A 14,673-nucleotide genomic window follows, 5' to 3' on the forward strand; every position below is an offset into this window, starting at 1 on the left:
ACAGGTATCACACTGCTGTCTGTGCCAGGGAAGGTGCATGCAAGGAGTATTCTTAATAGGATTCATTTTCAGCTATTTGCAGCTCAGCGAGTGGAACAGTCTGGTTTTACATCCAGGAAGTCAGCTGCTGACTGTTTTTTAGCTCTGCAGTTACTAATAGAATGCAAGCATGAGTATGGGTGGTGCTTCTTTATAGCCTGTGTTGATTTTGCAAAACATTGTTTCAGTTCATCAGACTGTGCTCTCTGGGACATCCTGAGAATTTGTGGGAACCCCAACAAGCTCCTCGACATAATAGCCAGCCTATACACAGATATTGTGAGTGCTGTGTGGAGTGGAAGCAGAGACTCTGAGTTTTCCCAGTGAACACTGACATTTGTCAGATGTGTGTTCTGGCTCCTCCACTGTTCAGTGCTTGCATGGACTGGCTGTTGGATAGGGTGGTCGAAACCAGTGACTTGGGTGCTTTTGTTTACTAGGAAAGGTTTATTGATGTTGACTTTGTGGACGATGCTGTGATCTTTGCAAAATCAGTGGATACTCTGATTTTATCACTTGAGAAACTGAGTGAGGAATAAAAGTGTCTGAATTTGAGATGGTCCTGGATCAAGACTAAGTGAGAATCAGATTTTTAATAAGATCCTGGACTCAGTCATCTGAAGTGTATCTATATGTGGTAAAGAAATGACCATCTACTGTCATCCAGTAGATGGCAGTGTTCATGGCATTGTGAATACCAATTGCCATACATTTGCTAAAAGTGCTGAATCACATAACAAGCACAATTTTCAGTTTTCAAATGGCCTTTTTTTAACAAATGAAAAAAAATGACATATTTACAAATACAGCTTTATTTGTGAAAACCATCACACACGTTACAGTAACTTGTGTGTTGGTTTTTACATATACCCACCAACCACTGACAGGAAACTAATTTTCCCATAATGCCTTTCAGCATGTGTGTCTGTAAACACTAAAACCTTCAAAATTAGTGCATTACTTTAAAACTAAAACATATAGCTGATATTTTCACTTTGTAAAACCACAGAGGTGACGTTAATTTCAATAATTTGTCTGGAATTAGTTTGTTTAAAATTTTGACCATAAGTCAAAACTGTCTTGCTGTGCATGACTCCTGTGATACATCTGTCTTTTTTTCATTCCTCTTCCTTTCTCTCTGGTAGCCAGCGCTCCTCTGCTGTGAGAGAATTGAGCTCTGCCACTCGTAGCTGTCTGTCTGCTACAAAACCTTTTACAGGCAGGCACTAAAATGTATGATTTCGTGCTTTACAAATGTTCTTAAGTGCTCGAGCCTATTTCACCAAACTCACATACCCATACAGTATGATTTATTTCTCAGCTTGTACAAGATCAAAAATGCAAAAGTTTGGATCAGTTAAAAGACAGGTCCTAGGGGATGTTGTGGATGCAAAAAAAATTGTAAGTAAATAATACTTGGTAGGAGTGAATGAGGTTTTTTTTTCCCAAAAAATGAATTCTGATTCATGTCTTTATTTGCTTGGCGTTTCAGCTGTCGTTAGTTGATATGTGATTGAAGTGGATACTTTTGTAGAGGAGACTTTGCTTGACATTTTGATGTATAATAAGTGTATGTTGGTGTCAGCATTGGTTAGTTATGAGTGTTCAAATGTTCCAAAACAGGGCAAGTCCTCAAATTTGGGGACTCTAGGGTTTAAGAAGTTAACTGTTAAGCTTTGTTCACTATGCCCTCAAGAATATGTTAGCGGTCTAACAGTTATCGGAACTAAATTTAATGGAAGTTAATTGGACCACTGATGGTTTTCAAAGTTAGCTGAAAAGCTAATCAGCTAACAAAGAATTTAGCTTCGCTAATTAGTGGATTATCGGAACTGTGCCCACCACTGCCTTTAACCCCAAGGACCTTGGCCTTTGCCAAATTAAACCTTTTTCAGAGAAATTCTGGGGTTGACTGTAATCCACATATCAAGTTGATTCAAAATTTGCCAAAGGACCTGAGAGGAGTAGGGGAACAAACAGACAGAAAAATGTTTCTAAAATTATTGTGTGATTCTGTCCCAAACTGAACAACTTTATCCTTAATTACACTCAATGTTTAAGCCATATTAGCTCTACACTATTTGAAGCAATTATAATTTTGATTTTGAACTTTTATGGTCAAACACAAGATCCTTTGTCAAATGTGACCAATCCATGATCCATGTTATCATTTAATATTTAACTCTATCTTCAACCAATTCCTGAAAAATGCTTATATATAAATCACAATGAATTTTCAAATCAGTGGGTACATTTATTCTGACTGCTCATGATTATTTATAAAGGTGTTGCAGTAGACCTAAATAATTCAGAATCAATATGTGCTTTAGCATAGTTTTATTTATTGATCGTACATATGTCAACACTTACAGAGTCTGTAATAACTCTCTTGAATACTCTGGATGACTTAGAGTATGCATTTATTTTCTCGTCCATGAATTATAAACGTTTTTAGTGTACTCATGTCTAAAATTTTGTCTCTGTTTGTGTTTCAGCTTCCACACATGCCTCACATCAGTGAGTGTCTGATGAAGAGGAGCCTGAAGCCCACCGACCTCAGAGACATGACGCTGGGACAGCTGCAGGTGATCGTCAATGACCTGCACTCCCAGATCGAGAGTGAGTACCTCAAACACACACTCACTGACCGCCACCTTACAATTGCAGAAATGAACAAATGGGAAAGCATCTACAAGCATGCTGACCTGTGCCCTTGTCAGTGGATGTGAAACTACTTCTGTGTAGCTTGAGTACACAGAACTATACCAGTAAACAGTTTCCCCTGAGTTTTTACTGTACACTTCACATCACTGATCCTGCTACTCTGAGATGAATAATCACTCATTTTAAATAAAATTGCCAAAAGTCCCCATGAGTCCAATATCATGAGTTGCTTTTGTACCTACAAGCAAACTTTCCCATCAAAATCTCTTTTGTTGTTTCACTATTTCTGGCATGTGATGGGAAAATCACATAAAAAAGAACAACTGCATGAGGTCATTTTTACATGGTCAAGGCCTAATTTACTGCAGGTTTGTGTGTGTAAAGACATGCGCAAAATCTGCAGTCTTGCAAATTAATTGGATGCTGATCTGCGAACGCTGCACTCTGAGGATTGTATGTTTCACATGCAAAACAGCACGTATTGTCCATTTAACATTTTCCTTTGTGAATGCAATTTTGGGTCTATCTACCCGAATATACAAAATTGTAGGATGTGAACATGCACATAGGTGAGGTTTGCACAAATTTAGAGGGTCTGAATGTGTCTGATATTGCATGTTTGAAAAGTGGGTGTCAACTGATTGAGCCTGACAGACACATGTTGTAGCAGCCGCAATGCCGACACCTAGTCATAGACAAAAACTGTTGAACAAAATCATTAATTGTAAACATCAGGCATATTTAAAAGGTTCACAGTTTATGTTGCGCCTGTTTCGTTAAGAGCAAATGTCTTTGTGCGTAACAGATGGACCAAAGTTCTATGCTTTTCTGTGCGGAGCACAAAGTGCATTTTGTCGTGACTCCTAATCATAACTGTTATTGATGTTTTTAAAGTCACTTTCACATGAAGGCTGTAGTAAATTTTATTAATATTGTTTCTCTAAAGCTCCTTTCACACAGGACCAATGTAGAGTTGTGTAATGCGGCATACCATCTACGCTGAGCCTATGCGGCCCTATGTGACAATACGCAAGGGGTCCGCAAAATGAACACAAAAAATTAAACGTTTGAACATGTTTAATTTTTTCATGGACATTCGGTGTAGAGCACTGCGTCCAGTGCTCTACACAAGTCTATGCAACACTCCGCTACTGTATGCAAGTCCACATAACTGCGCTACTGTAGACCATCAGTACATCAGTACATTATCAGTACATGCCTGCTTTGCTAGATTTTATTCATCCCACTGGACTCTGCTGAACTTTGCTGGCAGTGAAGCTTCAAAACCACAGAAGAAGAAGAGACGGGCTAATTTTGTACTCACCATCTGATATGATCAGCTCTCTTTGCAGTTTATGCTGCGCAGACAAGGAGGAGCTCCTTTTTCTTTCTTTTTACAACCCCAATTCCAATGAAGTTGGGACGTTGTGTAAAATGTAAATAAAAACAGAATACATTGATTTGAAAATACTCTTCAACATATATTCAATTGAATACACCACAAAGACAAGATATTTAATGTTCAAACTAATAGACTTTGTTGTTTTTGTGCAAATATTTGCGCATTTTGAAATGGATGCCTGCAACACATTTCAAAAGAGTTGGGACGGGCCAAGAAAACACTAGGAAAGTTGATGAATGCTCAAAAAACACCTCATTGGAAACACGTGAGTGTCATGATTTGGTATAAAAGGAGCATTCCCAAAAGGCTCAGCCGTTCACAAGCAAGGATGGGGCGAGGACACCACTTTGTGAACTGCATGAAAAAATAGTCCAACAGTTTAAGAACAATGTTTCTCTTCGTTCAACTGCAAGGAATTTAGGGATTCCATCATCCACAGTCCGTAATATAATCAGAAGATACAGAGAATCTGGAGAACTTTCTACATGTAAGCAGCAAGGCCGAAAGCCAACATTGAATGCTCATGATTTTCGATCACTCAGGCAGCATTGCATCATTGTGTAAAGGATCTTACCGCATGGGCTCAGGAACACTTCCTAAAACCATTGTCAGTTAACACAGTTTGTCGCTACATCTACAAGTGCAAACTCTACCATGCAAAGTGAAATCCATACATCATCAACATCCAGAAATGCTGCCGCCTTCTCTGGGCCCGAGCTCACTTGAAATGGACAGACGCAAAGTGGAAAAGTGTGCTGTGGTCTGATGAGTCCACGTTTCAAATTGTTTTTGGAAATCATGGACGTCGTCCTCCAGACAAAAGAGCAAAAAGACCATCCAGATTGTTACCAGTGCAAAGTTCATTAGTGCCCTTGGCATGGGCAACTTACACATCTGTGATGGCACCATCAATGCTGAAAGGTACATCCAGGTTTTGTAGCAACACATGCTGCCATTCAAGCAACGCCTTTTTCAGGGACGTCCCTGCTTATTTCAGCAAGACAATGCCAAGCCACATTCTGCACGTGTTACAACAGTGTGGCTTCCTAGTAAAAGAGTGTGGGTACTAGACTGGCCTGCCTGCAGTCCAGACCTGTCGCCCTTTGACAATGTGTGGCGCATTATGAAGCGCAAAATATGACAATGGAGACCCCGGACTGTTGAACACCTGAAGTCGTACATCAAACAAGAATGTAAAAGAATTCCACCTACAAAGCTTCAACAGTTAGTGTCGTCAGTTCCCAAATGCTATTGAGTGTTGTTAGAAGGAAAGATGATGTAACACAGTGGGAAACATACCACTGTCCCAGCTTTTTTGAAACATGTTGCAGGCATCCAATTCAAAATGAGCAAATATTTGCACAAAAACAATAATGTTTATCAGTTTTAACATTAAATATCTTGTCTTTGTGGTGTATTCAATTGAATATAGGTTGAAGAGGATTTTCAAATCATTATATTCTGTTTTATTTACATTTTAGACAACGTCCCAACTTCACTGGAACTGGGGTGTAATTTAGAAGACAGAAACCAAAATAATTTTTAAGAAATTTTGACTGAATTCCCGATCTTGAGCTGAAAGTTGATGGTACACCAAACTACAGGATCTTCACACTTTGGGTGAAGGCCTGAGGTCTGTCACAGATGTGCACAGCTTGGCTGAAAAGTGTTGATCTTGAGAAATTTTGAGAATTTATTTAAACTTCTCAGATGACTAAAAAGCCACTTTTCACTTCTACACCGCTGCACCTTGGTGACATTCTGACAAACGTGCACACATTTGCTTATCTTTACAGTTCATCACTAGGGCCAGCATCACATACTTTACCAGAAAGTGTAGTTTAGAAGAAGACATGTATTTTCAGACTTAGCACAGCATCTTATTTCTGTGCACTAAAGTTGTTTCCTGTTGTAAACTTTGAACTCCTCAATTCCTCAGGTTTGAATGAGGAATTGGTACAGTTGCTGCTGATCCGAGATGAACTCCACATGGAGCAAGACGCCATGCTGGTGGACATAGAGGACCTCACCAGGTAAAGGAACACTTGGCCTGTGGGTTTGATATGTGACCTTGGGACCAGAGGATACTTGGTTTAAATCCCAGTTAGACTCATTATGGTCCGTTGGGAAAGGACCTGAATCTCCATGTTTTTCCCAGTGTGCAGTTGAGCGCCTTGCATGACAGCAGCTTGACATTGGTGTGAAGAGGTGAATGAGACACTATGGAAAAGTGCCATATAAATGTAGTTAATTTATGTAGTTAGATTATGTTCACCAGGATCCCTGATGAAGTTATTGACCAACTTTAACATTGATTGAGGGGCGGGGCATGGACCATGGAAAAAGTATTAAATTTTAATGCACATTTGGATCCAGAGATGGGTCCAGTACAAATAAAATTCACTTGCATCATCATTGGAAAGTTGTGCTTTTATCCTGTATTTTTTTCTAAGATTAAGAAAAATTAACAGAATTGTCATTGTCAATTTATTTGTAGTTCTCTAGGTACACCATATTTGTAGTGCTGTAGGTACAAAGTCCACCTGTATAAAACACAATAAATAGATGGGATACAAGAACATCACAATGTGCAATACAGTAAATAATAAATAGACAAAAAATAGACAGGCAGAGAGAACTGCACAAACATCAGATATCAAGTCATCCTATAGTGCAATTCCTCAACAGTCTGTAAGGAATATATCCAGACACAGTATTACAACATATCACTCACTGATGGCAGAGATTATGTTCACTGATACTTTGTTTTAAACTGCATAAAGTATTACCAGTCCCAGGATGTTTGAAGTTCCTTGTCTTATGTGTATTATTATTATTTCTTGGCAAGCAATAATCGCATACAGATCATAATAGAAATGGTGGAGGTTGAGTACACAACATCAAGGGCATGTAAAGGAACGCAGCCTCTGTCCTGTCCGTTCTTAACCCTCTGGGTCCGATGCCATCATATATGATGGCAAGAAAATGCATTGTCTTGTAGCTAACTAAATTTTTGTTCTCTTGAAAAAGCTTCCTGTTTTTAATGATAGAAACCAGAGAGTGCAAACACAAGGCATTTGAGGCATTTGGCATCTGTTTTCACAAAAATGGTCTGCATTTAATCAAAGAAGGAACAAGAATGGACACAGAGAGTGCAGAACCAGCAGCTTGCATGTTTGACACAGTCCGTGATACTACAGTACAGTATATGATTCTGTGTGATATTTGACCTTGGTGTAAAATCAATTCTGTTCAAAACTTAACCACTCTATCCTCGACTACCTTCCACCATATTTAACCCTCTGGGGCCGACACCGTCCTATACCCAGGCTAAGACCAAGCTTTACTAAATAACTTTTTAATTATATGAGATAGAAACGTACTTTTTTGCTGAAAAGTTAACTCCGCGGACTTTCGAGCCAGCCATCGGCCATCTTTGTACTCCTCATAGAAGCTGTGTGATAACGTGCACAATGTGAGTGTCCAATCGGAATTGGTTCACCGTCACATGGTTTTCCAAAATCCAATCGTAAGACAGATTTACCTCACGTGAAAAGCCAAAGATCATTTTCAGGAGTGATATGTTACTAGTTGGCCTGTTTGAATAGCTTCAATACTATTGGGCTCCAGTGCGCCCTGTGCCATTACTCACAGTGATCATTGAAAGCAGACAGAGCAGACAATGAGCCTCTGATGACAATCTCACGTGTTCAAACAAAGAGTGTGTAACTATCAGGATTGCTCCACTAGTTTGCATGTGAATGTTACTGGATAACTCTGTTGCTTTCTCTGCGTAAAGCACTTGTTTACCATATCAATGGAGTGAGGGGACGGGCCGCTTCCCAGACTGTAAGGAGCCAAAGTGGGCCAACGTGTGAATGAACGCTGCTTTAGGAGCAGCACAGAACACTCCAAAACACAGTAGAAGTAGAAGTTTGTGATGTAACCTTTGTGTAATAGCAGACAGAAATTGCTTTGAGATGAAGACAAAAAAACGCAAAGACCATTTTGTATATATTGTTCAAAATGTGCATTTGTGTTTATTGTTTGAACCTTTTCGTTGTACAGTCTTTCACACAAGACCTCAAATTACCTTTATAAAGTGTCAAAACAGTTGTTTATTATAGTTTGCTGTGTGTTTTGAATAAATGTGTGTGGAAAATTATTTCCGCTTTACTTTTCCCTTTCTTATTTCTGATTGTAAACCTTTATTACACTTATAAAACACAACAAAGCATATGTATTATGAAAGCACCACGTTTGTCCTGAAAAACTTGATTCCACTTGATTGTGGGATGCAGGGAGAGCTGTTAACAGCAATAATAAAACATTTATGCCAGGCGACGTGAACTGTCCAAAAAAATGCCCTCGGACCCCGAGGGTTAACTGTGTAGTATAGTTCTTCCGTATTTTCCACTTGGGGCCTGTCAGAAAGGTGGCGGTTCTGATTAAAGGGCAGTTATTATTATTCACTGCTTCCAAAACAGAAGGTTCCCAGTTCAAGACCACCATGCCCGTTCTCCATGTAACGTGGAGTCATGTCAGGAAAGGCATCCATTCGATGTAGAATTTGTGCCAAATCAGCAGATCTACTGTGGCCACCCCAAGCAAAAAGCTATTGATTGTGACAATTAACATTCATATAGTGGGCAATTAAAATTTTGATTGATTTGCATATTTACCACAAAATCTATCCCACCACTATTAAATATGGCTCTTGCTTGCCTCTACTGGTGGTTGGCTCTCACTGCGGTATTGTATCACTTCCTGTTCCGGAGCACAGCGGTGTTTTGCTGTATCTGTTAGCTGTTTAATCTGCGCAGTTAGATTGATCTACTTAACTAGATAACGATTTGTTTCACAGTGTAATCTTCACGTGCCTTAACTAAAGCACTCCCTCTGCTGAATCACCTCTAAATTATTTACACATTATTCACTTTGTGTGTTTTTAGGAATCCGCTAGCTTAGTGCAGCTACTAGCTCTTAGCCGGTTTAGCATGGCGGCTTCTCCTGTCTCTCCCGCACTTTTCTGCTCTGGGTGTGAAATGTTTAGTTATTCCTCGGCCTCCTTTAGCAGTAATGGTACTTGTAATAAGTGTAGCTTATTCGTAGCTTTGGAGGCCAGGCTGGGCGAATTGGAGACTCGGCTCCGCACCGTGGAAAATTCTACAGCTAGCCAGGCCCCTGTAGTCGGTGCGGACCAAGGTAGCTTAGCCGCCGTTAGTTTCCCTCTGGCAGATCCTGAGCAGCCGGGAAAGCAGGCCGACTGGGTGACTGTGAGGAGGAAGCGTAGCTCTAAACAGAAGCCCCCTGTACACCGCCAACCCGTTCACATTTCTAACCGTTTTTCCCCACTCGGCGACACACCCACCAAGGATCAAACTCTGGTTATTGGCAACTCTGTTTTGAGAAATGTGAAGTTAGCGACACCAGCAACCATAGTCAATTGTCTTCTGAGGGCCAGAGCAGGCAACACTGAAGGAAATTTGAAACTGCTGGCTAAGGCTAAACGTAAATTTGGTAAGATTGTAATTCACGTCGACAGTAATGACACCCGGTTACGCCAATCGGAGGTCACTAAAATTAACATTGAATCGATGTGTAACTTTGCAAAAACAATGTCGGACTCTGTAGTTTTCTCTGGGCCCCTCCCCAATCGGACCGGGAGTGACATGTTTAGCCGCATGTTCTCCTTGAATTGCTGGCTGTCTGAGTGGTGTCCAAAAAATGAGGTGGGCTTCATAGATAATTGACAAAGCTTCTGGGGAAAACCTGGTCTTGTTAGGAGAGACGGCATCCATCCCACTTTGGATGGAGCAGCTCTCATTTCTAGAAATCTGGCCAATTTTCTTAAATCCTCCAAACCGTGACTATCCAGGGTTGGGACCAGGAAGCAGAGTTGTAGTCTTACACACCTCTCTGCAGCTTCTCTCCCCCTGCCATCCCCTCATTACCCCCATCCCCGTAGAGACGGTGCCTGCTCCAGACCACCAATAACCAGTAAAAATCTATTTAAGCATAAAAATTCAAAAAGAAAAAATAATATAGCACCTTCAACTGCACCACAGACTAAAACAGTTAAATGTGGTCTATTAAACATTAGGTCTCTCTCTTCTAAGTCTCTGTTAGTAAATGATATAATAATTGATCAACATATTGATTTATTCTGCCTTACAGAAACCTGGTTACAGCAGGATGAATATGTTAGTTTAAATGAGTCAACACCCCCGAGTCACACTAACTGCCAGAATGCTCGCAGCATGGGCCGAGGCGGAGTATTAGCAGCATTCTTCCATTCCAGCTTATTAATTAATCAAAAACCCAGACAGAGCTTTAATTCATTTGAAAGCTTGACTCTTAGTCTTGTCCATCCAAATTGGAAGTCCCCAAAACCAGTTTTATTTGTTGTTATCTATCGTCCTCCTGGTCGCTACTGTGAGTTTCTCTGTGAATTTTCAGACCTTTTGTCTGACTTAGTGCTTAGCTCAGATAAGATAATTATAGTGGGCGATTTTAACATCCACACAGATGCTGAGAATGACAGCCTCAACACTGCATTTAATCTATTATTAGACTCAATTGGCTTTGCTCAAAATGTAAATGAGTCCACCCACCACTTTAATCATATCTTAGATCTTGTTCTGACTTATGGTATGGAAATTGAAGACTTAACAGTATTCCCTGAAAACTCCCTTCTGTCTGATCATTTCTTAATAACATTTACATTTACTCTGATGGACTACCCAGCAGTGGGGAATAAGTTTCATTACACTAGAAGTCTTTCAGAAAGCGCTGTAACTAGGTTTAAGGATATGATTCCTTCTTTATGTTCTCTAATGCCATATACCAACACAGTGCAGAGTAGCTACCTAAACTCTGTAAGTGAGATAGAGTATCTCGTCAATAGTTTTACATCCTCATTGAAGACAACTTTGGATGCTGTAGCTCCTCTGAAAAAGAGAGCTTTAAATCAGAAGTGCCTGACTCCATGGTATAACTCACAAACTCGCAGCTTAAAGCAGATAACCCGTAAGTTGGAGAGGAAATGGCGTCTCACTAATTTAGAAGATCTTCACTTAGCCTGGAAAAAGAGTCTGTTGCTCTATAAAAAAGCCCTCCGTAAAGCTAGGACATCTTACTACTCATCACTAATTGAAGAAAATAAGAACAACCCTAGGTTTCTTTTCAGCACTGTAGCCAGGCTGACAAAGACTCAGAGCTCTATTGAGCCGAGTATTCCTTTAACTTTAACTAGTAATGACTTCATGACTTTCTTTGCTAATAAAATTTTAACTATTAGAGAAAAAATTACTCATAACCATCCCAAAGATGTATTGTTATCTTTGGCTGCTTTCAGTGATGCCGGTATTTGGTTAGACTCTTTCTCTCAGATTGTTCTGTCTGAGTTATTTTCATTAGTTACTTCATCCAAACCATCAACATGTCTATTAGACCCCATTCCTACCAGGCTGCTCAAGGAAGCCCTACCATTATTTAATGCTTCGATCTTAAATATGATCAATCTATCTTTATTAGTTGGCTATGTACCACAGGCTTTTAAGGTGGCAGTAATTAAACCATTACTTAAAAAGCCATCACTTGACCCAGCTATCTTAGCTAATTATAGGCCAATCTCCAACCTTCCTTTTCTCTCAAAATTCTTGAAAGGGTAGTTGTAAAACAGCTAACTGATCATCTGAAGAGGAATGGTCTATTTGAAGAGTTTCAGTCAGGTTTTAGAATTCATCATAGTACAGAAACAGCATTAGTGAAGGTTACAAATGATCTTCTTATGGCCTCAGACAGTGGACTCATCTCTGTGCTTGTTCTGTTAGACCTCAGTGCTGCTTTTGATACTATTGACCATAAAATTTTATTACAGAGATTAGAGCATGCCATAGGTATTAAAGGCACTGCGCTGCGGTGGTTTGAATCATATTTATCTAATAGATTACAATTTGTTCATGTAAATGGGGAATCTTCTTCACAGACTAAGGTTAATTATGGAGTTCCACAAGGTTCTGTGCTAGGACCAATTTTATTCACTTTATACATGCTTCTCTTAGGCAGTATTATTAGACGGCATTGCTTAAATTTTCATTGTTACGCAGATGATACTCAGCTTTATCTATCTATGAAGCCAGAGGACACACACCAATTAGCTAAACTGCAGGATTGTCTTACAGACATAAAGACATGGATGACCTCTAATTTCCTGCTTTTAAACTCAGATAAAACTGAAGTTATTGTACTTGGCCCCACAAATCTTAGAAACATGGTGTCTAACCAGATCCTTACTCTGGATGGCATTACCCTGACCTCTAGTAATACTGTGAGAAATCTTGGAGTCATTTTTGATCAGGATATGTCATTCAAAGAGTATATTAAACAAATATGTAGGACTGCTTTTTTGCATTTACGCAATATCTCTAAAATTAGAAAGGTCTTGTCTCAGAGTGATGCTGAAAAACTAATTCATGCATTTATTTCCTCTAGGCTGGACTATTGTAATTCATTATTTCAGGTTGTCCTAAAAGTTCCCTGAAAAGCCTTCAGTTAATTCAAAATGCTGCAGCTAGAGTACTAACGGGGACTAGAAGGAGAGAGCATATCTCACCCATATTGGCCTCTCTTCATTGGCTTCCTGTTAATTCTAGAATAGAATTTAAAATTCTTCTTCTTACTTATAAGGTTTTGAATAGTCAGGTCCCATCTTATCTTAGGGACCTCATAGTACCATATCACCCCAATAGAGCGCTTTGCTCTCAGACTGCAGGCTTACTTGTAGTTCCTAGGGTTTGTAAGAGTAGAATGGGAGGCAGAGCCTTCAGCTTTCAGGCTCCTCTCCTGTGGAACCAGCTCCCAATTCAGATCAGGGAGACAGACACCCTCTCTACTTTTAAGATTAGGCTTAAAACTTTCCTTTTTGCTAAAGCTTATAGTTAGGGCTGGATCAGGTGACCCTGAACCATCCCTTAGTTATGCTGCTATAGACTTAGACTGCTGGGGGGTTCCCATGATGCACTGAGTGTTTCTTTCTTTCTTTCTCTTTTTGCTCTGTATGCACCACTCTGCATTTAATCATTAGTGATTGATCTCTGCTCCCCTCCACAGCATGTCTTTTTCCTGGTTCTTTCATTCAGCCCCAACCAGTCCCAGCCGAAGACTGCCCCTCCCTGAGCCTTGTTCTGCTGGAGGTTTCTTCCTGTTAAAAGGGAGTTTTTCCTTCCCACTGTTGCCAAGTGCTTGCTCACAGGGGGTCGTTTTGACCATTGGGGTTTTTACGTAATTATTGTATGGCCTTGCCTTACAATATAAAGCGCCTTGGGGCAACTGTTTGTTGTGATTTGGCGCTATATAAATAAAATTGATTGATTGATTGATTGATTGATTGATTGATTAAATATCAAGTCCCCCTCCCTCACCAAGAATACTGTAACTATGCAGTGCCTCCACTGTTCCTAAATGGCGCTTGCTTTTCTTTTTCAGGCATGCTGAGAGTCAGCAGAAACACTTGGCCGAGAGAACCCTGTCCAAATAAGAGGCCCCGCTCCTACTACGCTGACCACCAACCTCCACCTTTCTCCATGCCAGACTTTGCCCCCATTCTTACACCAATCCAAATCCTGCCCCGTTGTCCCAAGTACTTTGCTCCTTGCTGCGTACCTACTGTCCACCTTCCTGTCCCACCCACTGGCTCCAGTGACACCACAGCACAGAAGACCACGCCCCCTTCATAAGCTTCTGTGGTTGTACCCCATTGCTGCAGGTGAACACTTCCTGCACCCTGGAAGAAGAGGAAAGCAGTTGTGTGTCATTATGGATTCTGTTCTCGGCTTCATGTGCAGTGATCGGCCTCGCTTTGCTATTGTTTCTTTCTAACTTTCTACATTTGCCTCTAAATTATAACTGTCAAATGCAAAGATTGTGGGGAAAAAATAAAATAATAGTGAAAAATTTCAGTAGAAAAAAAATCAGTAATGAGAAGAAAAAGGAAAAGAAGCAGCATTGTATGAAAAAAAACTTCTTCAGACTATTTAAAGTTGGACAGGCAACTTTTTATTCTGCACAAACGGTAGTTTTCAAGTGAGAAAAGTTAATTTGAAGGTGCTAAAAAAGTGTAAAGGAAACATGCCTGCCTTGTAGTGGAGTCGTAGCTTTTTGGTAAAACGTTCACTCTAACTGCTCTTCAACATTTTGTGAATGTTGATTTTCTGACACGAGTAATTTTAAATGAATACGTGTGTTAATATTGTTTTCATCCTATTGTATTCAGAAACTTTATTTGAGGGAAGAAATGTTTATGTACAGATATGTAAAATAAAGAATAAACTTTGTTTCATATATTGCTGCCATGGTGTGCGGTATGTTACTCAGCTGGATGAGGTTTCTAACGAGCTTCCTCATTCTGATGAACTGGTGAACGTGTGCTCACTCGCTGACTGCCAGTGGACTCTGACTTTAAACCACATTACTCATGTACTGTGACTCGTCTCTCTCTTTTGCCCTACTGCCTCATCATGAATCGTTCTCTCGCACCGTGCTAAAAGGAAGTTCATATTTACTTG

General features: G+C 40.0%; 1 protein-coding gene across 6 annotated transcripts in view; it reads left to right on the forward strand.

The window, feature by feature from the left end:
• The window catches only part of schip1 (schwannomin interacting protein 1), a 1,140,784-nt gene extending 1,126,330 nt beyond the window's left edge, over positions 1-14,454 (forward strand). For all 6 annotated transcript variants that reach the window (XM_034168281.1, XM_034168282.1, XM_034168283.1 and 3 more), the window contains 3 exons: positions 2,535-2,658; positions 6,045-6,138; positions 13,595-14,454. In XM_034168281.1, the coding sequence (XP_034024172.1) occupies positions 2,535-2,658; positions 6,045-6,138; positions 13,595-13,646 (270 nt within the window). In that variant the 3' untranslated portion in view covers positions 13,647-14,454. The remainder of the gene's footprint in view (positions 1-2,534; positions 2,659-6,044; positions 6,139-13,594) is intronic.
• Positions 14,455-14,673: the final 219 nt, after the last annotated feature.

The sequence above is a fragment of the Thalassophryne amazonica genome, chromosome 4, assembly GCF_902500255.1.
Source record: "Thalassophryne amazonica chromosome 4, fThaAma1.1, whole genome shotgun sequence".
Classification (NCBI taxonomy): Eukaryota; Metazoa; Chordata; class Actinopteri; order Batrachoidiformes; family Batrachoididae; genus Thalassophryne; species Thalassophryne amazonica.